Source organism: Chenopodium album, chromosome 7 (assembly GCF_948465745.1).
Source record: "Chenopodium album chromosome 7, dcCheAlbu1.1, whole genome shotgun sequence".
Taxonomy (NCBI): domain Eukaryota; kingdom Viridiplantae; phylum Streptophyta; class Magnoliopsida; order Caryophyllales; family Amaranthaceae; genus Chenopodium; species Chenopodium album.
The window spans coordinates 5041932-5064294 of NC_137840.1; the positions used below are offsets into that span (position 1 = coordinate 5041932).

Sequence of the window (22363 nt, forward strand, 5' to 3'; positions counted from 1 at the left end):
TCCGGAAGCCAAACTTAGCCATCACCTTCTCCAAAAATATCCATTCTACCCTGTCGTATGCCTTACTCATATCTAGTTTTAGAGCCGCCGTCTCATCCCGACCCGTAACCCCTCTCTTCATAGCATGAAAGACCTCAAAAGCCACTAGAGCATTATCAGAAATTAATCTCTTCGGAACAAAAGCACTCTGTTGGATGGAAATCACCGATTCAAGCAAGGGTTTCAATTTATTTGCAAGTGTCTTAGAAATGATTTTGTATAAGACATTGCATAAACTGATAGGTCGAAATTCTGACATACTCTTCGGATCTTCACATTTTGGAATAAGGACAATACAAGTAGAATTCACCTCATTCAACATAATATCACCCCTCCACCAACCCTTCACAAAGCGAACAACATCCTCACCAAGTATTCCCCAAATTTTTTGAAAGAATAAAGCATGCATACCATCGGGTCTCGGGGCTTTGTTCGGATGCATTTGAAACAATGCTGCTTTAATCTCCTCCGCTGTTGGCTCACTCTCCAATGTATCATTCATATCATCAGTGACGAGGTTGTCAATCCCTGCTAAGGCTGCATCAAAATTCGTCGGCTCACTCGTGCTAAACAACTCCTCAAAATAATCTGCAATAGTCTTTGTAATACCCTCCTCAGAGCTCTGCCAATTACCATTTTTATCATTAAGGCCAAAAATTCGATTCCGAGCCCTCCTTTGACTAGCCTTATGATGAAAATATTTAGTATTTTTGTCTCCGTCTCTCATCTCATTTGCTCTTGCTCGTGCATGCCAATATGATTCCTCAAGACGTCGAAGCTCATCAATCTAATTAACTACTGCATTACAATATTGTAACCGAGTTGCATCAAGTCTGCCCCCTTGTAGCTCCTTTAGACGAGTCTCAGCATTTTTTATTCTTTTTTTGACAGCTCCAAATTCTTTAGCAGCCTATTCTGACAACTTCCCAGCAACATTGTCAATGCGATATTGCATAGACATCGTGCTATTATCACTCCACGCAGACTCAACCACCTTGCCGCAAGCCTCACTCGAAAGCCACATAGCTTCAAATTTAAAAAATTTGTCTTGCCGCTTTCCTTCAATCTTGTCACTAAATTTCAGCAATATCGGGGCATGATCGGAGTGGCAAATAGGGAAGTGAATTACTTCTGAATAGGGGAACAAAGAGCACCACAAGTCATCCGCAATATATCTATCAAGCCTTTCCCTTACCATAGTATCAATTGAAGTACCACGCTGCCATGTGAAGATATTTCCTTTAAAACCCAAGTCCCTACATGAACAATCATCCACCGCTTCTCGGAAAGCATCAATTTGACGCTCACCCCTAACCGCACCTCCATCCTTCTCACGCATGCCTAAAATCTCATTAAAGTCCCCACACATCAATAAAGGAATTGTAGTAGTCGATCTTATTCTTCTCATCAAACTCCAAGTGAGATGCTTGTTAGCCGCTTTCGGCCACCCGTACACACCCACCATCTTCCATTTCGGGCCATTATCAATACCACAAATCGACACCTCTATGTGATGTGCCGAGAAAGAATCTACAACCACATTTAGGTCCCTCCACCATAAACCAAGACCACCCGACCTTCCATTACTACTTAGACATAAACCACTTGAAAAACCGCACCTATTACGAATGAGCTCAAGTCTTTGTGCATCAATTTTAGTCTCCGACACAAAAACCAACTCCGGCCTATCTCTCCAACACCAATCTTGGAGAGCCTTAACCCGCAATGGGTTGCCAAGCCCATTGCAGTTCCAACATAGTGTTTTCATTTTTGTTCACGGGGTTGGTTTAATCCAACCACCGCTACTTTATTCAAGAAAGTCGGTTCAGCTACCACCACACTCTCCTTCATCCTTTTTTCACCTAGCATCCCTTCTTCCATCTCCCCCAACATCATCCCCTTCCTCTTCTTCACACCAAAAGGACTAATTTCACTCTCATCACACTCCATAGTTTCATCAAAAGGCACAGGACGAGAAATTTTTTTGTAAGTTTTCTTGTGGCTCGTAGTAGTAGTTTCCCCTCCACCCAACAAAGCATAATTATTATAAGATCGGGTCTGCTCAATTGGTGCAACTATAGGTGCAATAGGACTTTCTACATTCACCCCTTCCACTTCCTTCGCCATCAGCCCACCCTCCCTGCCCCCCGTACTGCCTACTATCCCAACACCAACATCTCCCCCTTTAAGAACCTCCCCTCCCCCTTGTAGCTCCAACTCCCCCTCTTCCCTCTCCCCCGAACCATCATGCCTCACCATTATAGCATGTGAATGTTTATTTGCAACATTCGATTCTGACTTAGTTACAAACACCAATTTTTTTGAAGTACTCAACCTATTCACCTCTTCCAAATTATTCACCCTACCCTTCCTTGGTGAGGCTTTAAGCCAAGTATCCCACCCCATGCCCTGAGCTTGAGCCTCTTCTGTCACGTTTAAGCAATCTTTTTCACTATGTCCCATTACTCCACACATAAAACAGAAGAAAGGTAAACGTTCATATTTCAGTTTTATTTTTCCAATGTTACCTTCTTTGTTCTGTATATTCTGAAAGCGCCGCAGCGGTTTGCGAACATCCAAACAAACTTTCACACGTCGAGCCTTATCAATTCCCAGAGAGTCCTCCTCGATTTCTAAGACCTCCCCGAATTTACTAGCAATGGTACGAACATGGTCATCAGTCCTGCAATTAAACGGCAAATCCTCAAGTCGAACCCAAAAAGGAGAAGTATCTAACGTAACAGTATTCGGTTGTTCATCCCCTGCAATCTCATTCAGAATAAGCAAATTCTGTTCGAAACACCAAGGTCTTCCTGCCATAATTTTGTCTTTGTCTTTCCAATGAAAAAATTGGAAGGCAAACCTATTCGCCCCAATTGAACGAATTGCAACACGTCCAGGCAATCCCCAAGATCGTGTCATGGTTTTCTTAAAAGCATCAAGATTAACCCCGCGATCCGATAATAGTCTCCTCACCAAAAGCAAGGAAACCCTAGCATCATTATCACTCGTATCCACATCTCCTACATTCACCACATCGTTTTCCTCATCATCAATTGACAAATTGGAACACCGAGCAATCAGATCATCAGCCATGGAAGCCTAAGATCAACCACACGCAATGGTAGAATGGCCTTTCTTTCGAGGTAGCAAACCCTTTCTTTCGAGGGAGTTTTTTCCTTTTTCTTAACATAAATTGTTTTTTTTTACCCTTTTCTTTTTTTTTCTTTTTTTTTTCAATAATCGCTTTTGGAAATTTGGAATAATAGACAAAAAGGGAATTTTCCCGCTTAATATTTTGGTTCTTTAAAATGAATATTGATTTTTGAGGGTTTAATTTTGATTTTGGAGGGTTAAATTTGGAATTTCCTAAAAAAAGTTACCAAGATAAATGCTTTATTCATTATGGTGGTAAGTTTTCCTCCAAAATTTTCACTCTAACTTTTGTTTTTTTAACGATAAACATATCTACTTCCTCCGCTAATGGTTAATTGCAACAAAGGGGTATTATTTGTGAGATATAAAATATTTCTTTGTTGCAATTAACCATTAACGGAGAAAGTAAGAGTATTTTTATATCTTAATTTCTTGCTAATTAAATTTATAAATGTACGGAGTAATATAGTGCGCAATCATTTCCTTAAACGCGATGTTAATTGAGATGAACACTACAAGAGGGGGGGGGGGTGAATTGTAGATGAGTTCCTAATTACTAATTTTGCAAATATAAAACATAACAAAATAGGAACTTGCAATGCACACAGGATTTTACGAGGAAACCTTCTAGTGCCCAACTAGAAGTAAAACCTCGACCCTACCTTAGGGATTTCAAACACAAATACTTTCACTATAATAGGGCAAACACCAAGTTACAACCTATTATAATTAAGCCTCTACTCACAAGTTCCTGAATGAACTTGCTGCAGAACAATGCACTGTTCTACCCAGTCTGAGTCCCACACTCAAACTCTCTCGTACTCCCTAAGTACAAATCTTCCCCTTCTCACCAGAAGCTCTCTCTGTATGCAATGATAAAAATACTCTCTCACCCAAATAATCCCAACCAATTACAAGTACAAACACCTAGTATATGATAGGCAAGCTATGCATGAAACCCGAAACTAATATGACAAGATGATAAGCTTGGCAAACTTACACGATTATAGCTCTGTAAATTCTTCACGCATAAAACTCACAAAAACCTAAAATCCTATTATTTTCTACTATTTATACAAGTATTACTTGTATAGAAAGTAGGTTTTCATAAAGATAAATAATTAAAACTTAACTTATCTTAAAACACGGTTTTTAAGTAAATCTTTTGAAGAAAATCTTTTCAGAAAGTAAGATAGAAATATTGAGTTAAAAAGCATAATATCTTTTTAACAAACTGATTTTAAGAGATAAATATTTAAAGAAAATCTTTTTCGATTTCTATCTTTTATCTTTTCCGATTTTAATTTATTTGCCAAGCTAATTGTCACGCTTCTAATAAATTTCATGCATATCCTACTTAACATATTTAACAATGAATCTAGAAGATAAAATCTTAACTAAAACATTGCTGCGCTGCGCTCTTGTTCTGGTAAGTTTATTACTTGGGCTCCACGCTTACTAAGTTCCTCCAAAGATCTTAGTCAGCAATCATCAAGTTCCTGTGAGGGAACTCAGTTCCTGTTAAGGAACTTCTTCTTCTATTTTGAATAACTATCTTGATAAAGATCTCCTTCAAGTCTTCTCAGCTTCAGTTACTTCTTCCATCTCCAAGATCAATTTCACCTAAGCTAAACAAACACTTGAAAAGCCTTTATGAGATGAGTTTGCTGTAACTTAAGTTCCTCATCATCAAAACCTTTAAACATCAACACGCGATCATCGATCACTAGACATGAATAAATCAAATATTTTATTTTACTAATATAAATATAATACTCGACAATATAATACTCGACAAATTTATTACATTAGTGGTAGACTTGTAATGTTTGAAAACCGAAACTATATATTTAATATAATGAGTAATAGACTAGCAGATAGTGATACGAGTATAAGACAACCTATGAGGTAAGCTATACTAAAGCCATATGCCTTAAACTAAATAACTTTGTTATGAGTTTGGCTTGATGAAAATAACTAGAATTAGATTAATAAAGTAGGCTTCAACAAGCTAATAATACCTTAATGTTGTTAGTTTGCTCTATTCACAAGATTCATCTATAAATTTGGATTATTAATCAAATTATCGAAAAGCGCTTCTATTATAACATCATCTTACATAATAACATACGTAGTATAATTTTGTAATTCATAAAGAGTTCCTCTTGATTAGAAACTAATACCTTTTTTTTTAGGAAGATTAGAAACTGATACTTATTATTATTGCTATGTTCTCATTTCGCTTTTTTTAAGTGCTAAATTAGGACTTTTTTTTTTTATTTACATTTAAATTGGGATTTCATGCACTATTCTAATTTGAGTTTATAATCTCCCTAAAAAAAAAAAAAGAAAAGAAAAGAAAAAAAAAATTGAGTTTATACTAATTGAGATAATGAGATCGTCACATTGAATTTACTTTGTTAAGATTCAATTGTCATATCTTATACTTATTGATAATTACAATATATGAATATATTATGGGTAATGTTATATGTAGCCCTAAGGGCTATATATAATCATTAAATATACTCTTGGGAATTGTATAAAATTAGGAATTTATGACAAAAACACGCGTAAATCAGTGTTATTAGTGTTTATATTTTGATGATTTCTTAACTTTTTACGATTTTCAGATGTAAATTTAATGCTTATATGTAGCCCTAAGGGTTATGTATAACATTTTCCATATATAATTGGTCAAATTTTGCATTTGCATACGTGTGCCATCAAAATGGAGTACTTAAATAAAAACAAACGGAGTAGTTAAGAAAATAATAATAGTAGTAATAATAATAATTAATGTTAAAATAATCTTGTGATCATGATGACAACAATAACAATGATATTAACATTAACAACTTGTAATCTTTTATATGTATAATTTAAGAGATGTTTTCTCAACTTCTCACCACATCACTACAAAACCTAATCTCTCAATTCTCATTCACTCCCTTTTTTTTTTTTTCCTTTTTTTTGCCCTCCAAATTACTTCCACATTTTTTAAAAAATAAATAAATAAAAAAAAATAGTATCGCCCCTATAAGTTCCACTATTTTCCTTTTTTATTTATTTAGTTTTTATTTATTTTTTATTTTTTATTTTTTGGTGTTTATAGAGCCACAAGGGCATGGGTGAAAATCGATCCCAAAATTCCTAGAATTGGGAGGAAAGCTCTAACCACTTGAGCTATCCCTTAATCTCTCCTTTTTAAAAATTCTTTCAATTGTTTATTTATATTTTTTTAAAATCAGTTAATCACTTATTATTAATTCAATGATCATCGAAACAAAAAATATATAAATAATGTTTTTTATGCGACGACACTTTTTTTTTTTTTTTTGCCACAACACTTTTTTTTTGCAACAAGCAGTGTAGCAGTGTGACTGGAGTAACCCTTATAAGATTGACGGAGTAACCCCCTATAACACAAATGCATAACCCGTATAACACTAGCGGGATAACAAATATAACACTGAACGGGTAACCCCTATAACATTGACAGAGTAACCCGTAGAACATTGACAAAGTAACTTCTATGCTAGCTATACGGAGTATCTAGCCACATAAATATATCACAAACAACTTCACGTATTTAAAATATATTTATCTTTCTATAAAATATATATTTCGTGCATTTTACATGGGTACACTCTAGTAGAAATAATAATAAATCTACTAACTAAACCTTAACTCAAAGTATCGACCCGAAATGACCCAATCTAAAGTCAGCCTGACTCGAACATGACCCGATATATGAACTTGAGGACTCTACCAACCCTGACTTGACCCGACCCAAGGTCAACCCAAAGTTTTGACCTGATACCCGACCCGACCATCTATTAACCCAAACTAGACCCAAAACCCAAAATGACACGACCCAACCCAAACCTAACCCGAATATTTGTTGACCCGACCCATACCCAACCCGATTGCCAGGTCTAATCTTGTGTATTACATGACCAAGCAAATTGATTTTATTGTTTGTAATATATGGAAAAAATTTCTGAGACTTCAAGTCCCTTTTCATACTTCTATAATTTGTTTGGTAATAATTTGAAATAGAAGAGAAGATGCAAAAGTGGAGTAACAAAAGCTAATTGTATTAAGGTGACATGAAAACCATCTATACAAGTGTGATTAACTATCACTCTAAGAGTTCCTTTACAGGGCATATCATAGCAAAATATCCACAAAACTTAGTGGAATTACTCATCTTATCCTTCTTCTTGTGTCCAGCATATGTGAAGTGAATGTTGGCTTTAGACTGGACTTGCCGAACCATCATAGTCTCTTCCTACAATCAGCACCTACAGAACTGAACACCACAAATATCAATCAACTGCAGAAATGACAAGAAGCCTAGTAGCGGCAATACAATAAGGTCGGATCAAGCTAAATCCAAGATAACACATTTAATTCGCGTAATACAACAAAAAAAAACACAATATTGTTGATCCATACATATTTCACACCATCTCTTGGCGATGATAATAATTAATTTGGCATGATGGACACTATAAGTCATCCTGATATTAAGTGCAATTAGCATCTATTAATGATCCCGAGAGACAGAGCAAACTACTTAGCAATAGTAAAGCCAGATTGCCCAAGCCCTTGTAGATGGGTAGGCGAAGGGTGATGCAAAGGATAGCTATCAGAGTTTGGGCAATACTCACTAACCAAAAAATAAACTTTAAGGACACCCTTGTAAGATCATTGGACGAAAAGATCACTGACTGTTAAGCCCATGAGAAAACCCACATGTGAGTGGTGTGTTGTCCCACATTGGTTGAGTTTATAAGTAAGGGTTTGTATTGGAATGTGTATCTCACATTGAAGAAATATGAAAGTTGTGTTCACTTTATAAGACTAAGGGGCTACTCCCCTCATTGCCATATGGTTTTGAGGTGGAACATCCTTGGTCGTATAAAGTGGACAGTTGTGTCGGGTGTGGCCCAATCACTGACAAATAAATCTCCACAAGGAAGAAAAGGATAGGACAAGAGAACAAATAACAATTACTATAAAGCCATGGACAGTTATTTTTAGTTTTTACTAACCTGAAAGCATATATTGAATGGTCTAATGTATGTTCTTATAAATGTCATTGGTTAGTTTCTACCTACCTTGGCCCTTGCAAACACCCAGAGCACAATTTGCTTGATGTCCCTTGAAAGAAAGTGTTGAAGCACCACTTAGTGGACCTTGACAAGAACATGTGGTATCCGCAGAATTTGGGCACCAATTTATTTTGAGATATTGCGTAGCTGACTCAATATTTCAGCAAGATCAGCAGGTGGAGGGCATGAAAAATGCATGTATTTGCCAGTACACGGATGCTTAAACCTAAAAAACAGAGTAGTAACACTGTTAGGAACTTGTAACTATTGCTCAAATTTAGAACGTAAAGTAACATTAATAGATTTTACTTCTCACCCAAGAACCATAGCATGGAGGCAGGGCCTTTCTATGCTGGAAACCAGATCACTGAGCTGTAAATGACATGAGGATGGGGTTCTTGGTCGAAGCAACGATAAGGCCATATCCTTGGTCCCACCATACAACTCATCTCCTAGTAATGGAATGCCCATGTACTTTGCATGCACCCGAATCTTCATCAAACACAAGGACACATACATGACAAATATAATGAGCAGTTCAGACCAACATATAAATCCTATATAGAGTAGATCACAAAGAAAGATCCGTGTACATTACAAACTAATGGTACTATGGTAGCACTGAAAAGTAAGTTCACTTGAGGCAAAGTAATGGCAAGGGAGCCTTCAACATTGTTCCAACAAAAGAAAAATAAAACATCTCCCAAGTCTTATAATAGAACACAACATATTGTTTAGCACACTATACACATAGAATCATTCTACTTTATTTTTTTTTGGTTGGGTGTACAGAGAACCACAAGAGTATGTGATGTAAGTGGAATTTGAACTCAAGTTTTAAGTACCACCCTCTAAGACTTCAACTGACTAAGCTAGATGGTATCCTTTGATAGACACTTAGGCAGTCTGTATGGAAATTGGAATAACAAGATTCTTGTAAACCACAAAACTGATAAAAGCTATTGCTCAAATTATAATTATGTGATGATTTCCCTAGAGTGCCATACTAAAAAATGTTAGTAAACTTTAAGACAAGAGAAACAAAACACACCTAGTCACCTATTCACTATCTTTCAAATCTCAGAAGTCAATACCAGATTTGGAATGCAGAATACATCTAAAATAGTAAGCAGTTGAGCATACATCAACACCTTCAACATCTCTATTTTAATGGGTCAGAGAAATGGGAGATCTGCAGTACTTTTTATACCTGATGTGTACGCCCAGTTTCTAATCTCCATTCAACTAATGCTGCGCCTCCGTTAGCTAATACTTCAAGTACTTTGTACCTGCAGACACAAGACAAAGGAAAGAAAAATTTGAAGGTTTTACAGGATTACAGGTACATCAATTAATAAAATTGTAAGATAAAAACCAAAGCAGGAGTCATTGACTTATATGATTGATTCAAACACAAAAGTTACTAAAACATTTCTCAATCCAACCTGAAATACATTGACCCTATACCAAAAGTTACACATCTGACCCATTTCATGGTGTTATACACAATGTCTACCAAATTCATCAACCTGTCTTAGATGATGTATCACTATATACTTTTAGGTATTTGTAACCAAATAAATATAGGCAATGGGGTCTGGTCAAGAAAGAAACATAACTACTTTAGGGTGTAAAATGGAAGTTTAATACACAACCCCCTCTTCCGGCCCCCATTTCAAAGGAAACTACCCTATTTCAAAAACCATCCTGCTAATAGAATTGCAACCTTAATTTGTCATAATTATCACATGTCAAATTTCTTGTAATGATCAGCTTTTTCCTACCACTCATTGTCTTTACCCTTTTTATTTATTTATTTATTTATTTATTTATTTATTTTTAATTTCATAAAGCTAAACAATAGGAAATAAAAAATACAGTAATGACCATGGTGGTGGTTGTTGTACTGCTGAAGTGGAAGCTAGGAGGAGTTACATTATTTTTCAGGGTTGTGGCATAAAATGGCTTAGAAGATTTACTTCACAATTGCAATTTGAGAGGTTTTAACATTTTTCAAAACATTTTCCAAAAAAAAAAAAAAAAAAAAAGAGGTGACCACAATATAAGTTCAAATTTTCTTTACACTATAATTATGATTTTTGTATACAAGCTTTGAGGAGTATATATAAGCCATAAATACATTTTCTATTTTGGTACTCCCGCCAACCATTGACTTCTACATTATTCACATATCTTCCTATTAACTACACTTTTTTTCTAATATAAAAACACACGTTATCATGTACAATATTATTGGATTTGTCTCAATGTATTTTTTCAAAAAATCAATTGTCTTTAATATTATTTAAACATATTGAGAAATAAACGGTCAAAGTATTCATTGAAAACACAAAAGTCATCCAAATTTGATTATTTAGAGATAGTGAAAGGATCTTAAAAACATTATTATGCGGTATTAGAGACATAATTTACCTACTTGCAGCATGTCTCGAAGGTCCGGATTTATGTCCAGTAGCAGCAGTCATCCGAATTCGATTATTTAGATCACGACCAATTGGAACCTCAACGCGGCCAGAAGCAGAGGTAGGCACCCCGGAAGTGACACTTAAATAAACTCTGGTCACTGTATGAGCCTTAAATTGCTCTGCCAAATGAGCATGAGAATGTTCATCCTGTCAACAGCACATAGTTTTTTCAAAATTTATAATTACGTGAACCATTTTCATCTCTTCGGTTGCAATAGAAACAAAACATTCTGTAAAATATTATAAATCTTACCTTAGCAACAACCAGCAATCCACTGGTGCCTTTGTCTAGCCTATGCACTATTCCAGGGCGAATTGAACAGGATGCATCTTCACAAGTAGTTTGATTCATAGGATGAACGTCTATATTGAGATCATCCTCAGACACGTCATCTGCCTCAGAAAGCCACCCAACATCACTTAATGCAACATTGGGGAGACTGCAATGGTTCAAAATTGCATTAACAAGAGTGCCCCTTGGATTTCCAGGTGCAGGATGGACAACCTAATAACAGTATAAATATTCACGGTATTAAACTAGGTAGAAATGCTGATGACATCTGTACCATATACTTATAATTTACAAATTTTGATGAACACATAATCTCTCATCCATGTCAAAAGCAAAGAATCTCACAAATACTCTTTGCATGATTCTACCCCTTTTTTCTCATCGTTAGATTTTTTTACTTTAAAAAAAAAAAAGAAAAAAAAACCTCACAATTATGCCCTACTTGTTTTTGTTTGTCCTATTTTACTTTTTAAATGATTTCTAATTCACACATTCAAGTATAAATATCTTCTTCACTATGGAATTATGTATAATACAAAAAAAAACGGAAATTTCACTAAATGCCACTAACAAATTTAAAAATTCACCAAATGCCATCGGACTTTTCAAAATTCACCAAATGCCACTCAGTTTTTAAATAATTCACCGAGTGCCATTAATGACTAACGGAGGCTTAATCATGACACATGGCAATCAATTATTGGTTTAAAAAATATAAATAAAATTAAATTAAAAAAACTCTAAATCCTAACCCAACCCAACCCCACCACCGTAACCACCTGCCCAAGCCAACCGACGGCCCAAAGCCAACCGCCGGAACTCCTTAACCTCCTGCCGGAACCCTCTAACCTTCCGTCGGAACCCGCCGGAACCCATGAAGTCCCGCTGGAACCCCTTGACCCCATCAAAACCGTCGACTCCTCTTAATCCCTCGAAAAGCCACCCCAACCACCGCAACCATCTCACGCAATGCCCAATAACTCCAGCACCCACACACTGACCCAAAAAACTCCATTTACCCGACGACCTTGCGCTGATGCCCACCCCAACCCCCGCAACCACCTCACGCACCAACACGACGCATCACATAGCCACCACAACCGACCATGGAAACCCAGAAATCCAAAATAGAACCTGATTGTGGAAACCCTTCACCCTCAAACGATCGAAATCAACCATGGAAATCTACAATGGTCGATTTCTATGGCCGATTCCATCGTTTCAAGGGTGGAGGATAGGAGGAGTGGTTTTGAGCGGTGGTTGGAAAACGATGGGTATTTAAATCAAAGCTCATGTTGGTGGCATTTGGGGTCGGGGCAGGTTGTGTGGATGGTTTTGGGGGTCGGGGGTGGGTCAGGTGGAGTGCTTAAGGGCCGATCGACCGTTTTTGAGTAATTAAGGGGGTGGCCGGCTGTTTTCCGGCGAGAAATGGGGAGGGGGCTAGGGTTTGGCGGAGGTGGGAAGGTGGCTGGGAAAATTTGGGGTTTTTTTTTGTTTTTTTATTTAATTTTTTTATTTTCTTTTAATTTTTAAGAATTAAAATAAATAGACTAATCATATCATGACATGTGTCATGATTAGACCCTAATGACTAACGGAGTTAACGGTCGTTAGTCATTAATGGCACTCTGTGAATTATTTAAAAACTGAGTGGCATTTGGTGAATTCTGAAAAGTCCGATGGCATTTGGTGAATTTTTAAATTTGTCAGTGGCATTTGGTGAAATAGCCGAAAAAAAAATAACATAAACTTGATATTATAAAACAACACATTCGGATGACTATTTATTGAAAGAGTATTAGATACTAACTAATTTGGGGCCCGGGTGATGGTTAAGTTTAAATACAAAATGAAAAATTACCGAGTTTAAATAATATTTTGGAATCAATACCCTAAGTTTAAATAATAAAATAAAAATTGTAAAATAAGTTGGGGATAGAAAGAGAGCAGCAATAGTGTTTGTTTTACAATTAAGGAATTACATATAATTCTTAATAAAAAGTTACAATTCATATATGAATGTTAATTAAGTAATAAAGTGACATTAATTACGGAATAGTGGTAATGAAAAGTTGGGAAAATCAAGGGATGTAATGGTTCAAATCTAATCCAAATACTAATGTGTTGCCATGTCATCATCTATGTGGCGCTATGTCATAAATGCTATGATGACAAAATATGACACATGTCATCCACACGTTAATCCCTAGGGTTTTAATAATATTATAAATTGCATTGTAATCTAATATCATTCCAAACAAGACTTAAATAATGAAACGAAAGGAAAAGTATACTGACGTACATATGTAGACACACAAACAAATGCCAAAATCAGACAGCTATCAACTTTCAAAGCTATAATGGGCATCATCACACTAAATACAAGAGGCATCACAGATCATCTACATATATGATTCTGGAAAATTTTGATGACATTCAATTTCTCTAGAAGCCAATTCTCCATAAAATTTCTAGTAGTGCTTCCAACAGGAATAAGCTCTCATAATGGAAGGTGCATGACAAACATAAACATATTTTTATCTTAACAGAATCAGATTACTACATCTCTTGTATCAAGGACATCATTTCAGTATAAACCCTTTTGAATAAATTCTAATTATACACATGATAAGTTTGGAAAGATTTATCTATCACATGTCAGCAATTGCAAAAGGCTAACTATAGGATGAGATCAATATTTTTTTTATGAAACAAGGTTGGATTATAGAGGTCATGTGGATATAGTACTCACATAACAGTTCCTTAAATCTTCATACAGCAGTAGAAACCTTAGAACGCTTATAATTCTTCTTTAAGAAAATTGAATTTTATTGAACTGAACTTATTTTTACTAAACTGAAATTATTTTTACTGAACTGAAATTTATTTTATTGATCTGAACTTATTTTTACTAAACTGAAATTATTTTTACTTAATATTATTTTTTTAAGGTGAAGCGAACAGGGCCTAAGCTCTCAAAGAATAATAAAGAACATAACTTTTAGCTAATAGTCTAATAGATAAATAAAAATAACCGTGCTACACATGTCTAACAGTCATGATACATCAATTGATCAATAGGTAGCACAACTAATTAATTGAGTATGAAAGACCATCAACAAATTATGACATAAGAATCCTTACCATATGTGGAGGTTTATTCACAACTAAAACATGGTCATCCTCATATGTAATGTCCAAAGGTATATCCTCTGCATCAGCCCTCAATGGTTGCAGTTTTGCTATAGTGCAGTTGATTTCATCCCCTGTTTTAACACCATATGATACCTGCAAAAAAATGACCACCCTAGTGAGAATATCAACAAGCCCAAAATTACTATATTGTAATCTAAACAACAGATGATAAATCTATTTTAGACTGTCCCTCAAAATAAATTTAATTACTTTTTTTTTTGTTTGCTTATTATTGACAAATGATGGGGAGATGTCTTTGAATTACAAAACTCTCACAAATGAAGTGACACATTCGTAATCAAACCAAAAAATATATATTATCCAAATGATTGAATATTCAATGACCATGGTTATATATTTCATCATTCTTATTGTCACAATTAATTTTTCGCTAAGTATGATGGCGTTAGATTCACTAACCAGCCAAACTTCACACACTAACTTTATATAAGAATGCACAATATAATAAACACGATAGAACACTAAGGATATAACACAAAGCATACTTTTATTAATATCATTAATCACGTATATACACAATAGTTTTTGAATGCCTTGGACAGACCCCAAGGTCATCTATTTATAGGCAAAGGAGGACAACCCCCTCCAATGCGAATAGACACTTATCATGCATGCGTGCCAAGTGGCACTCATGCACTCAACTAATCATTAATACAAGTCAGCAACCCAAACCCACACACATAACGGATCACCACCATTATCCTTCGTGTCTCTTCGCTTTGCCTTTATCCACAAACCGTCACTCTAGTGTGAAGGGTTGCGTCGTTTCATCATAGTGTTAGCTCCATTGGCCATGTAACGGTTCACTAACCGTCGTCTTGCACCAACCGACGCCTCTATCCAAAGCACCCCTTCGCTCATATACCCCTTCGCACCAAGCAACACAACGCTTCGCGTTGCATCGCACCAATGTGCTGCTTCGCTGGCACCAAGCCAACGACCACGCAACACGTCACTTCACCGCACCGTACCACGGCCAAGCATCGCGTCGCATCGGTGTCCCGTGCCATAGCCCATGCGTCGCATCACTTCGAAGCGACGCCACTTCCCCCAACGTCGCGTCACTCCGATGCTACGCATCGTATCCCAACCGACACATCACTTCGCACCCAAGGCTAAGCATGCACAAGCAACACTTTATCCCCAACGTTAAACTCTAACGGACGCCTTCCCTTATTAATGTACTTCTTCATGCGATGAGAGGCCTTTTCTAGGCTGTCTCTCGCCTCTTCCATCAACTCTTGATGATTTGTAGCAAAGCAATGCGCTGCGAGCAGCCCACATCTTTACTTTGCTTTATGACCTCATGCGGTGTAAGTGGCCGCCAACCCATGGCAAGCTCAAAGGGACTCGTTCCCGTCGCCAAACTCTTATGGAGGTTATAGCAAAACTGAGTAGGATCTAACAACTCCAGCCAATTCTTTTGAGAGGTTGTAACATAATGTCTTAGATACTCTTCTAGCAAACCATTAATGCGCTCCGTTTGACCATCCGTTTGCGGATGATTGGCCGTCGAAAATTTTAATTCCGATCCCAACAAATTAAACAAAGCAACCTAAAATCGACCAGTAAACCGTGTATCCCTATCACTAATAATATCTTGCGGTAAGCCAAAATATTTAACAACATACCCAAGAAATAGCTTCGCTACCTCCTCGGCAGGACATGCAATAGGAGCCGGGATAAACACATCATACTTCGAAAACCGATCTACCACCACCATGATAATTTTTGCCCGTTCACGTTGGGAAACCCCGAAATAAAATCCATCGACACCGAAACCCATGGCTTCTTCGCAATAGACAACGATTGCAACAAGCTTGCCTCTTTGCGACGCACAGTCTTATCTAATTGGCACACATTACATGACTTCACATATGCCTCAACTTCCGCCTGCATCCTAGGCCAAAAGTAACTGCGTTCCAACAACGCTTGCGTCCTTTCCCTTCCTGGGTGTCAAGCCTATATAACATCATGGACCGATCTTAACAATTCTTGACGCAATTTCCCAATGGAACGTACAAACGCCCTCCTTGTGCTAGCAACAACCCATTTTCTAGCTAGTACCTTCGCACAGAACCTTCCTTCACTTGCTCACATAACTTAATATACTCTGCATTTTCCTTGCACTCATCCCGAACGCGTTGTGTGAAGTCTGATTGCACACTAGTTAGGGCAGCAAACACTTCTTGCGTTCTCTTACTAAGTGCATCTGGCACACTGTTATGCCGTCCTGATTTGTGTTGCCAAGCAAAGTCGTACTCTTTAAGAAATTCCATCCATCGAGCTTGCTTCGGCGACAACGTCTTTTGTGATTGAAAGAATTTATTCGCCACATTATATGTTAAAACCGTAAATTTTGTACCCAACAGATAATGGCGCCACGTACGAAGGCAATGAACAACTATCGGCATTTCCTTTTCATGTGCCGAGTATCTCTCCTCCGCTTCTTTGAGCTTTCGACCTTCGAAAGCAACATAATGTCCGTCTTGGACCAGGATCCCACCAATGGCCCTGCCTGAGGCACTGGTGTACATCGAACGACTTATCAAACTCTAGAAGTTTTAGTATTTGTTCGGATGAAATAGCCATCTTCAAAGTCTTGAAAGCATCTTCACTCTTGTTTGACCATGCCCATACTTGACCCTTCTTTAAAAGATCAGTAAGTGGCGATACTTTTTGAGAATAGCCCTTAATAAACTTCCGATAATAATTGGCTAGACCCAAAAATGATCGCAACTCCGGGACAAATTTAAGCTGCTCCCAATTGACAATTGCCTTCACTTTGTTCTCATCCATTCGAACTCTACACTTGCTAATCCTGTGACCAAGGAACATAATCTTTGTTCTAGCGAACTCACATTTTTCCTTTTTCACATATAATTTATACTTTCGTAATTGTTCGAAAACCAACCTAAGATGATTAACATGTTCATCTAAATTGTTCGAATACACAATGTCGTCTAAATAAACGACATAAAACTATCAAGATACTCGTAAAGAACATTATTCATCAAATTACATAAAGTAGTCGGGGCATTGGTTAGCCCAAATGGCATAACAAGAAATTCATATGAACCATATCTAGTTACATAAGTAGTTTTGGGCTCATCACCCTCCTTAATTCTAACTTGCCAGTAAATCAAGTTTAGTAAAATAAGTAGCCTTAGACAATCTATCAAATGAATCTTCTGTCCTAGGAATAGGATACTTATTCTTTACCGTGATTTTGTTCAATGCGCGATAATTGACACACATCCGCATCGATCCACCGGCCTTCTTTTGAAACAGCACTAGAGCGCTGTATGGAGCCTTAGATGGCTTGATAAAAACCAGCATCCAACAACCCATCAAGTTGTTTGCGCAATTCACCCAGATGGCCCCATCCGATACAGTGCCTTAGCACGTGGCCTCGTACTGGGTTCCAATTCGATGGCATGATCCATCTCGCGCCTTGGTGGAAGCCTTTTTGGCAAATCTCCAGGCATCAGGCCTTCGAATTCCTTCAACAAAACAGCAATTTCATCGGTACTTCGACGATCACATCTTTCTTCATTTCAACCAAAGCGGCCAAGAATGTGGGTTCACCACGTTTAACACCCTTCTGCATGGCTGGCAATAAACTACCAATTGCAGTAGGTACCTACCGGGGACAAAGCAAGGATATGCTTCATCGGTTATCATAATTCCGCCCAAGTGGGGCGCCACCATACACTTTGCCTGCTTGAAAAATTTATTTCCAAGGACTAACTCATAGTCATCCATTGCTACAACAAGCAACTCAACCTTCCCTTTCCATGCCCCCATCTTGACATAAACATCCTTCACAATACCAAAGTAATCTGCAACGGCAGTTCACCGTCTTGATCATATGTGAAGAAGGTTGGACTTTCAATCCCAACTTTCGAACGTGCCCACCTTTCAGAAATTATGGGTGGCACCAGTGTCTATCATTGCCCACATCTCTGTATAGTTCACAGTGACTCTACAATACATAAGATCATCGACCGATTCTTTTTGTTCACCTTTTATTGCACCCAATAATTTCATTGTATTCATCCTCGGTGCAACGTCGTCTTCTTCTTCTTCTTGTTCCTTTTCCAAGGAATCCTCTTCATCGCTTGATTCTCCCAACAACACAGAAAGTTGTTGGCGCTTAGGGCAATTGCGGGCTATGTGAGGCTCTTTACAAATGAAACACCCGTCGCTAAACCAAGTCTTCTTATTGGACGAATTTTCTTCCTTCATATTGTTGGATTTTTGACCCAACTTATCATTGTTTTGGAGCCCTTCTTTTTCCTTAACTCTCTCTTTTTCCCTCAGTCATTATTTTTCTCCTTCCCGCCCTTGTTGTCAGTAGCATTGGACGATTTCTAGTCAACAAGCGCTTTCGCGGCAACAATTGCAGCATTCAGGTCTTGCACCTTTTGCCTTCTCAATTCGGTTTGGGCCCAAGGCTTCAAATTGGACATAAATTGAAACAATTTTTCCTCTTCGAACATGTTACTAATGTCTAACATCAAAGACATAAATTGTTAACATACTCACGGATGGTGTTTGTATGCTTTAAATCCTTCAACTTATCCCTTGCAACCCACGAAGTGTTGTTGGTAGGAATTGCTTCCGAATTTCTTCCTTCATAACATCTCACGAAGATATGGGATTCTTTTTCGACACCCGATCTGCTTCTTGGCGGGATCTCCACCATAATTTCGCATCACGAGAGAGATACAGTGCGACCAGGTCAACTTTGCCACCATCTCCCCTATTCGTCACCTTGAAGTAATGCTCCAAGTCCCAAATGAAATTTTCTAGGGTCTTAGGGTCCCTAGATCCATCGAACGATTTCGGTTCAGGAACCTTAGCACGATCCCCAGAAGAGTAGGATGATGCTTTCTCTTTAATCGTCTTTCGGAAAAGAGAAAGCTCTTCCCTTAGAAAATTCAACTTCGCATCCAATTCTATTTCTTTCTCCTTGTACAAAGGAGTTCCATTAGGGATAAACATCTCCCTTTGCTTTCCCACAAGATTTTGTATCATCCCATTCATTTCGTTCAGTTGTTTAGAAAGTAACTGAACTGACTCACGCACCGTACTAGGAGAAAGATCATCGTTTCCCAAGCCTAAGTACTTCTCAATCTTGGCCAAAGAGGCCTTGTTTTCTTCAAGAGAACTTCACCATTTTACTACGATTTTTAAGTGACAGAAGTTTTCGAAAGAATGCTAACTTTATGGAACTAAGATTGGCCAGGACTTTGAGGGCTAGGACTTTGCGGGGGTGGAAGCACACTCCACGGGACTGGATTGTAGATATGGTGATGGATTGAGTAACCACAATGATCAAAGAATAAGTAATCCAAACCTTCCTGAACACTCACTATCTTTTATTTGAGAATCAAGTACCTTGTAACAACAAGACTTCTCTTTCTTTAATCTCATAATTTCTCGTTAGGAGCAACGGGACGAGCAACCTTCTCAGCGATCTTCTTAGGAGGAGACATAAAAATGCAGCAAGTCTATCGTTAAAACTCGCTCTGATATCAAAGTGTCACAGTTAATTTTTCACTAACTATGATGGTGTTGGATTCACAAACCAGCCAAACTTCACACACTAACATTATATAAGAATGCACAATATAATAAACACGATAGAATACTTATGGTATAACACAAAGCATACTTTTATTAATATCATTAATCGTATTTACACAATAGTTTCTAAATGCCTTGGACAAACCCAAGGTCATATATATATAGGCAAAGGAGGACAACCCCTTCCAATGCGAATAGACACTTATCATGCATGCGTGCCTAGTGGCACTCATGCACTCAACTAATCATTAATACAAGTTAGCAACTCAAACCCACACACATAACGGATCACCACCATTATCCTTCGTGTCTCTTCGCTTTGCCTTTATCCACAAACCGTCACTCTAGTGTGAAGGGCTGCGTCGTTTCATCATAGTGTCAGCTCCATTGGCCATGTAATGGTTTACTAAACGTCGTCTCGCACCAACCGCCGCCTCTATCCAAAGCACCCCTTCGCTCACCAGATGCCACTTCGCACATTGGTGTTGATCCGCACCAAGCAACACAACGCTTCGCGTTGCATCTCACCAATGTGCTGCTTCGCTAGCACCATGCCAACGACCAAGCAACACGTCACTTCACCGCACCGCATCACGGCCAAGCATCGCATCGCTTCGGTGTCCCGTGCCATAGCCCATGCGTCGCATCGCTTTGAAGCGGCGCCACTTCCCCAGCGTTGCGTCGCGTCACTCCGATGCTACGCATCGTATCCCAACCGACACGTCGCTTTGCACCCAAGGCTAAGCACGCACCAGCAAAGGCTCGCCGCAAGCCTTTGCTCATAGCCCAAGTCATTAAGCCCACTTATGTAATCAAGCCAACCTTGTGCTTAAGGTCTAGGTAGCCCACGCCATGCTAGGACCATGCATCATGGCCTTAGCCAACGATGCACCCATGGCCGCACCAAGCCATGAGTAGCATTGCTCCCCCTAAAGAGATTTATATTGATATAAGCTTGTAATACTAGTGAACACGCCAATGACAGTAACACAATAATGGACTTTTGGCCCCAACTCTTGGGTCCAACGTCCAGCCAATGAAACTTAGCTTACCAAGCGAATATATAGAGGCAACCATATGCCTTTATTTACTTATTAACCATACCACGTGGTCATATAGTAATATGTACAAGGCCTAGCACCTAGCCAAGCCGTAGTGTGCCCTTGTCCAGTCACGCCATGCCGCGCATGGCTCGATAGGGGTCTTACACTTATTCTATATGATATAATATCAAAAAATATAATATCATAGTTCTTAAATACTTCGTACCAAGTATACCATAGTATAATCTTGATTTATGTATATACCATCCCCATTATCATTACCATTATATAGTCTTGATTTGTTTTGCATTATATTATATATCATTTCCAATTTTACCATAATCATTAGCACCAAACGAGCATTTCTCAGTCCCTAATAACTTGAGTTATTGATGACTCTAATAACACATGCCAGTATTAAGAATACAAGAGATACAACTATACAAGACACAACACACAAGTAAAGCATTTTACGCTTATTGGCATTATTGTAGGAGTATTTTAGTATCATGGTAATAATACTACAATAACACAACAACAAAGCCATAGTCCCGAAATGATTTTGGGGTCGACTAACATGAATCGTCGTAATACCATCCAAAAACATTAATTACTAAGTTAACAACTGAATTCAACATTAAAATTCAAGTATGCAACAATTAGTACAAAAATGAAAAATCCAGAAAATGAAATAGAGAAATGAGAGTAGTAATACCTTATCGACAACGCGGCCATTAACGCAGACAAGGCCAGCGCGAATACTGGATTGAACCCTAGCTCTGCTAATTCCATTAATTTTGGAAGAAATCCAAGCGTCAAGCCTAGTTTTAGCGACGCCTTCGACCGTCACTTTCTCCTCCAATTTAACTCCTTCATAGTTGGTTATTACACCTTCAGCGGAAGAAGTGGTGGAGAAGGCTTTGACGAGAGATGAAACCCTAAATCCAATTGTTTGGCGCGGAGGGAATTGGCAGAAGGTAGGAGATGAAGTGAGTGCCATCATTTTCGAGCTTTCACAAATTCTACACAAAATTGTCTGATGACCCGGATTAAGCCGGACGTTTTGGGCTTCTTTTGATGCCTAATAGAGATGGTTGTGGCCTGTGGGGTGTTGGCTTATGGATCGTGTAGAGACCCAAATGCTTTGGGTTAGCCTATCACACGAGCTATGTGTCATGTCGTGTTGTATCAAATTTTTTAAAAGATATGACTATGCATGTCCCAAGGCTTAGTGGCAAGGACCATTCGTGTTGTGCGTGCAACATGCGTGTGGCGTGCCTAAGCCAATTTTTTATGATTTTTGCTTGTTTTGTCATGTAAGGATATATTGGGTCATTCTTTGTTGTGTTTCTCACAGATAAAAGTGGCCCAAGCTCAACCTACAGCCATCACATATGTATCCTGTTATGACTTGTGTCA

At 38.0% G+C, this 22363-nt stretch overlaps 2 protein-coding genes across 4 annotated transcripts; both read right to left on the minus strand.

Annotated features, from left to right (window-relative positions):
* Window positions 1–949: 949 nt before the first annotated feature.
* Window positions 950–1807, minus strand: LOC145639921 (uncharacterized). The gene has a single exon (XM_081691242.1). It carries the CDS (start codon window positions 1805–1807, stop codon window positions 950–952), a length of 858 nt encoding a protein of 285 aa, XP_081547368.1.
* Window positions 1808–7135: 5328 nt separating this feature from the next.
* On the minus strand, window positions 7136–21977 carry LOC145640827 (RNA pseudouridine synthase 2, chloroplastic-like). Of its 3 annotated transcripts, none has more exons than XM_081692066.1 (8): window positions 21660–21977; window positions 14238–14381; window positions 11055–11198; window positions 10749–10948; window positions 9526–9604; window positions 8632–8807; window positions 8322–8541; window positions 7136–7510 (listed from the first exon to the last, which is right to left on the minus strand). In XM_081692066.1, the coding sequence occupies exons 1-7, from the start codon at window positions 21945–21947 to the stop codon at window positions 8442–8444; spliced, it is 1131 nt and encodes a 376-aa protein (XP_081548192.1). In that variant the 5' UTR covers window positions 21948–21977; the 3' UTR covers window positions 7136–7510; window positions 8322–8441. The 3 variants fall into 3 exon arrangements, with proteins under 3 accessions (XP_081548192.1, XP_081548191.1, XP_081548190.1); XM_081692065.1 differs by having other exon boundaries at window positions 7136–7502; window positions 11055–11306; XM_081692064.1 differs by having other exon boundaries at window positions 7139–7510; window positions 11055–11306.
* Between the last annotated feature and the right edge of the window lie 386 nt (window positions 21978–22363).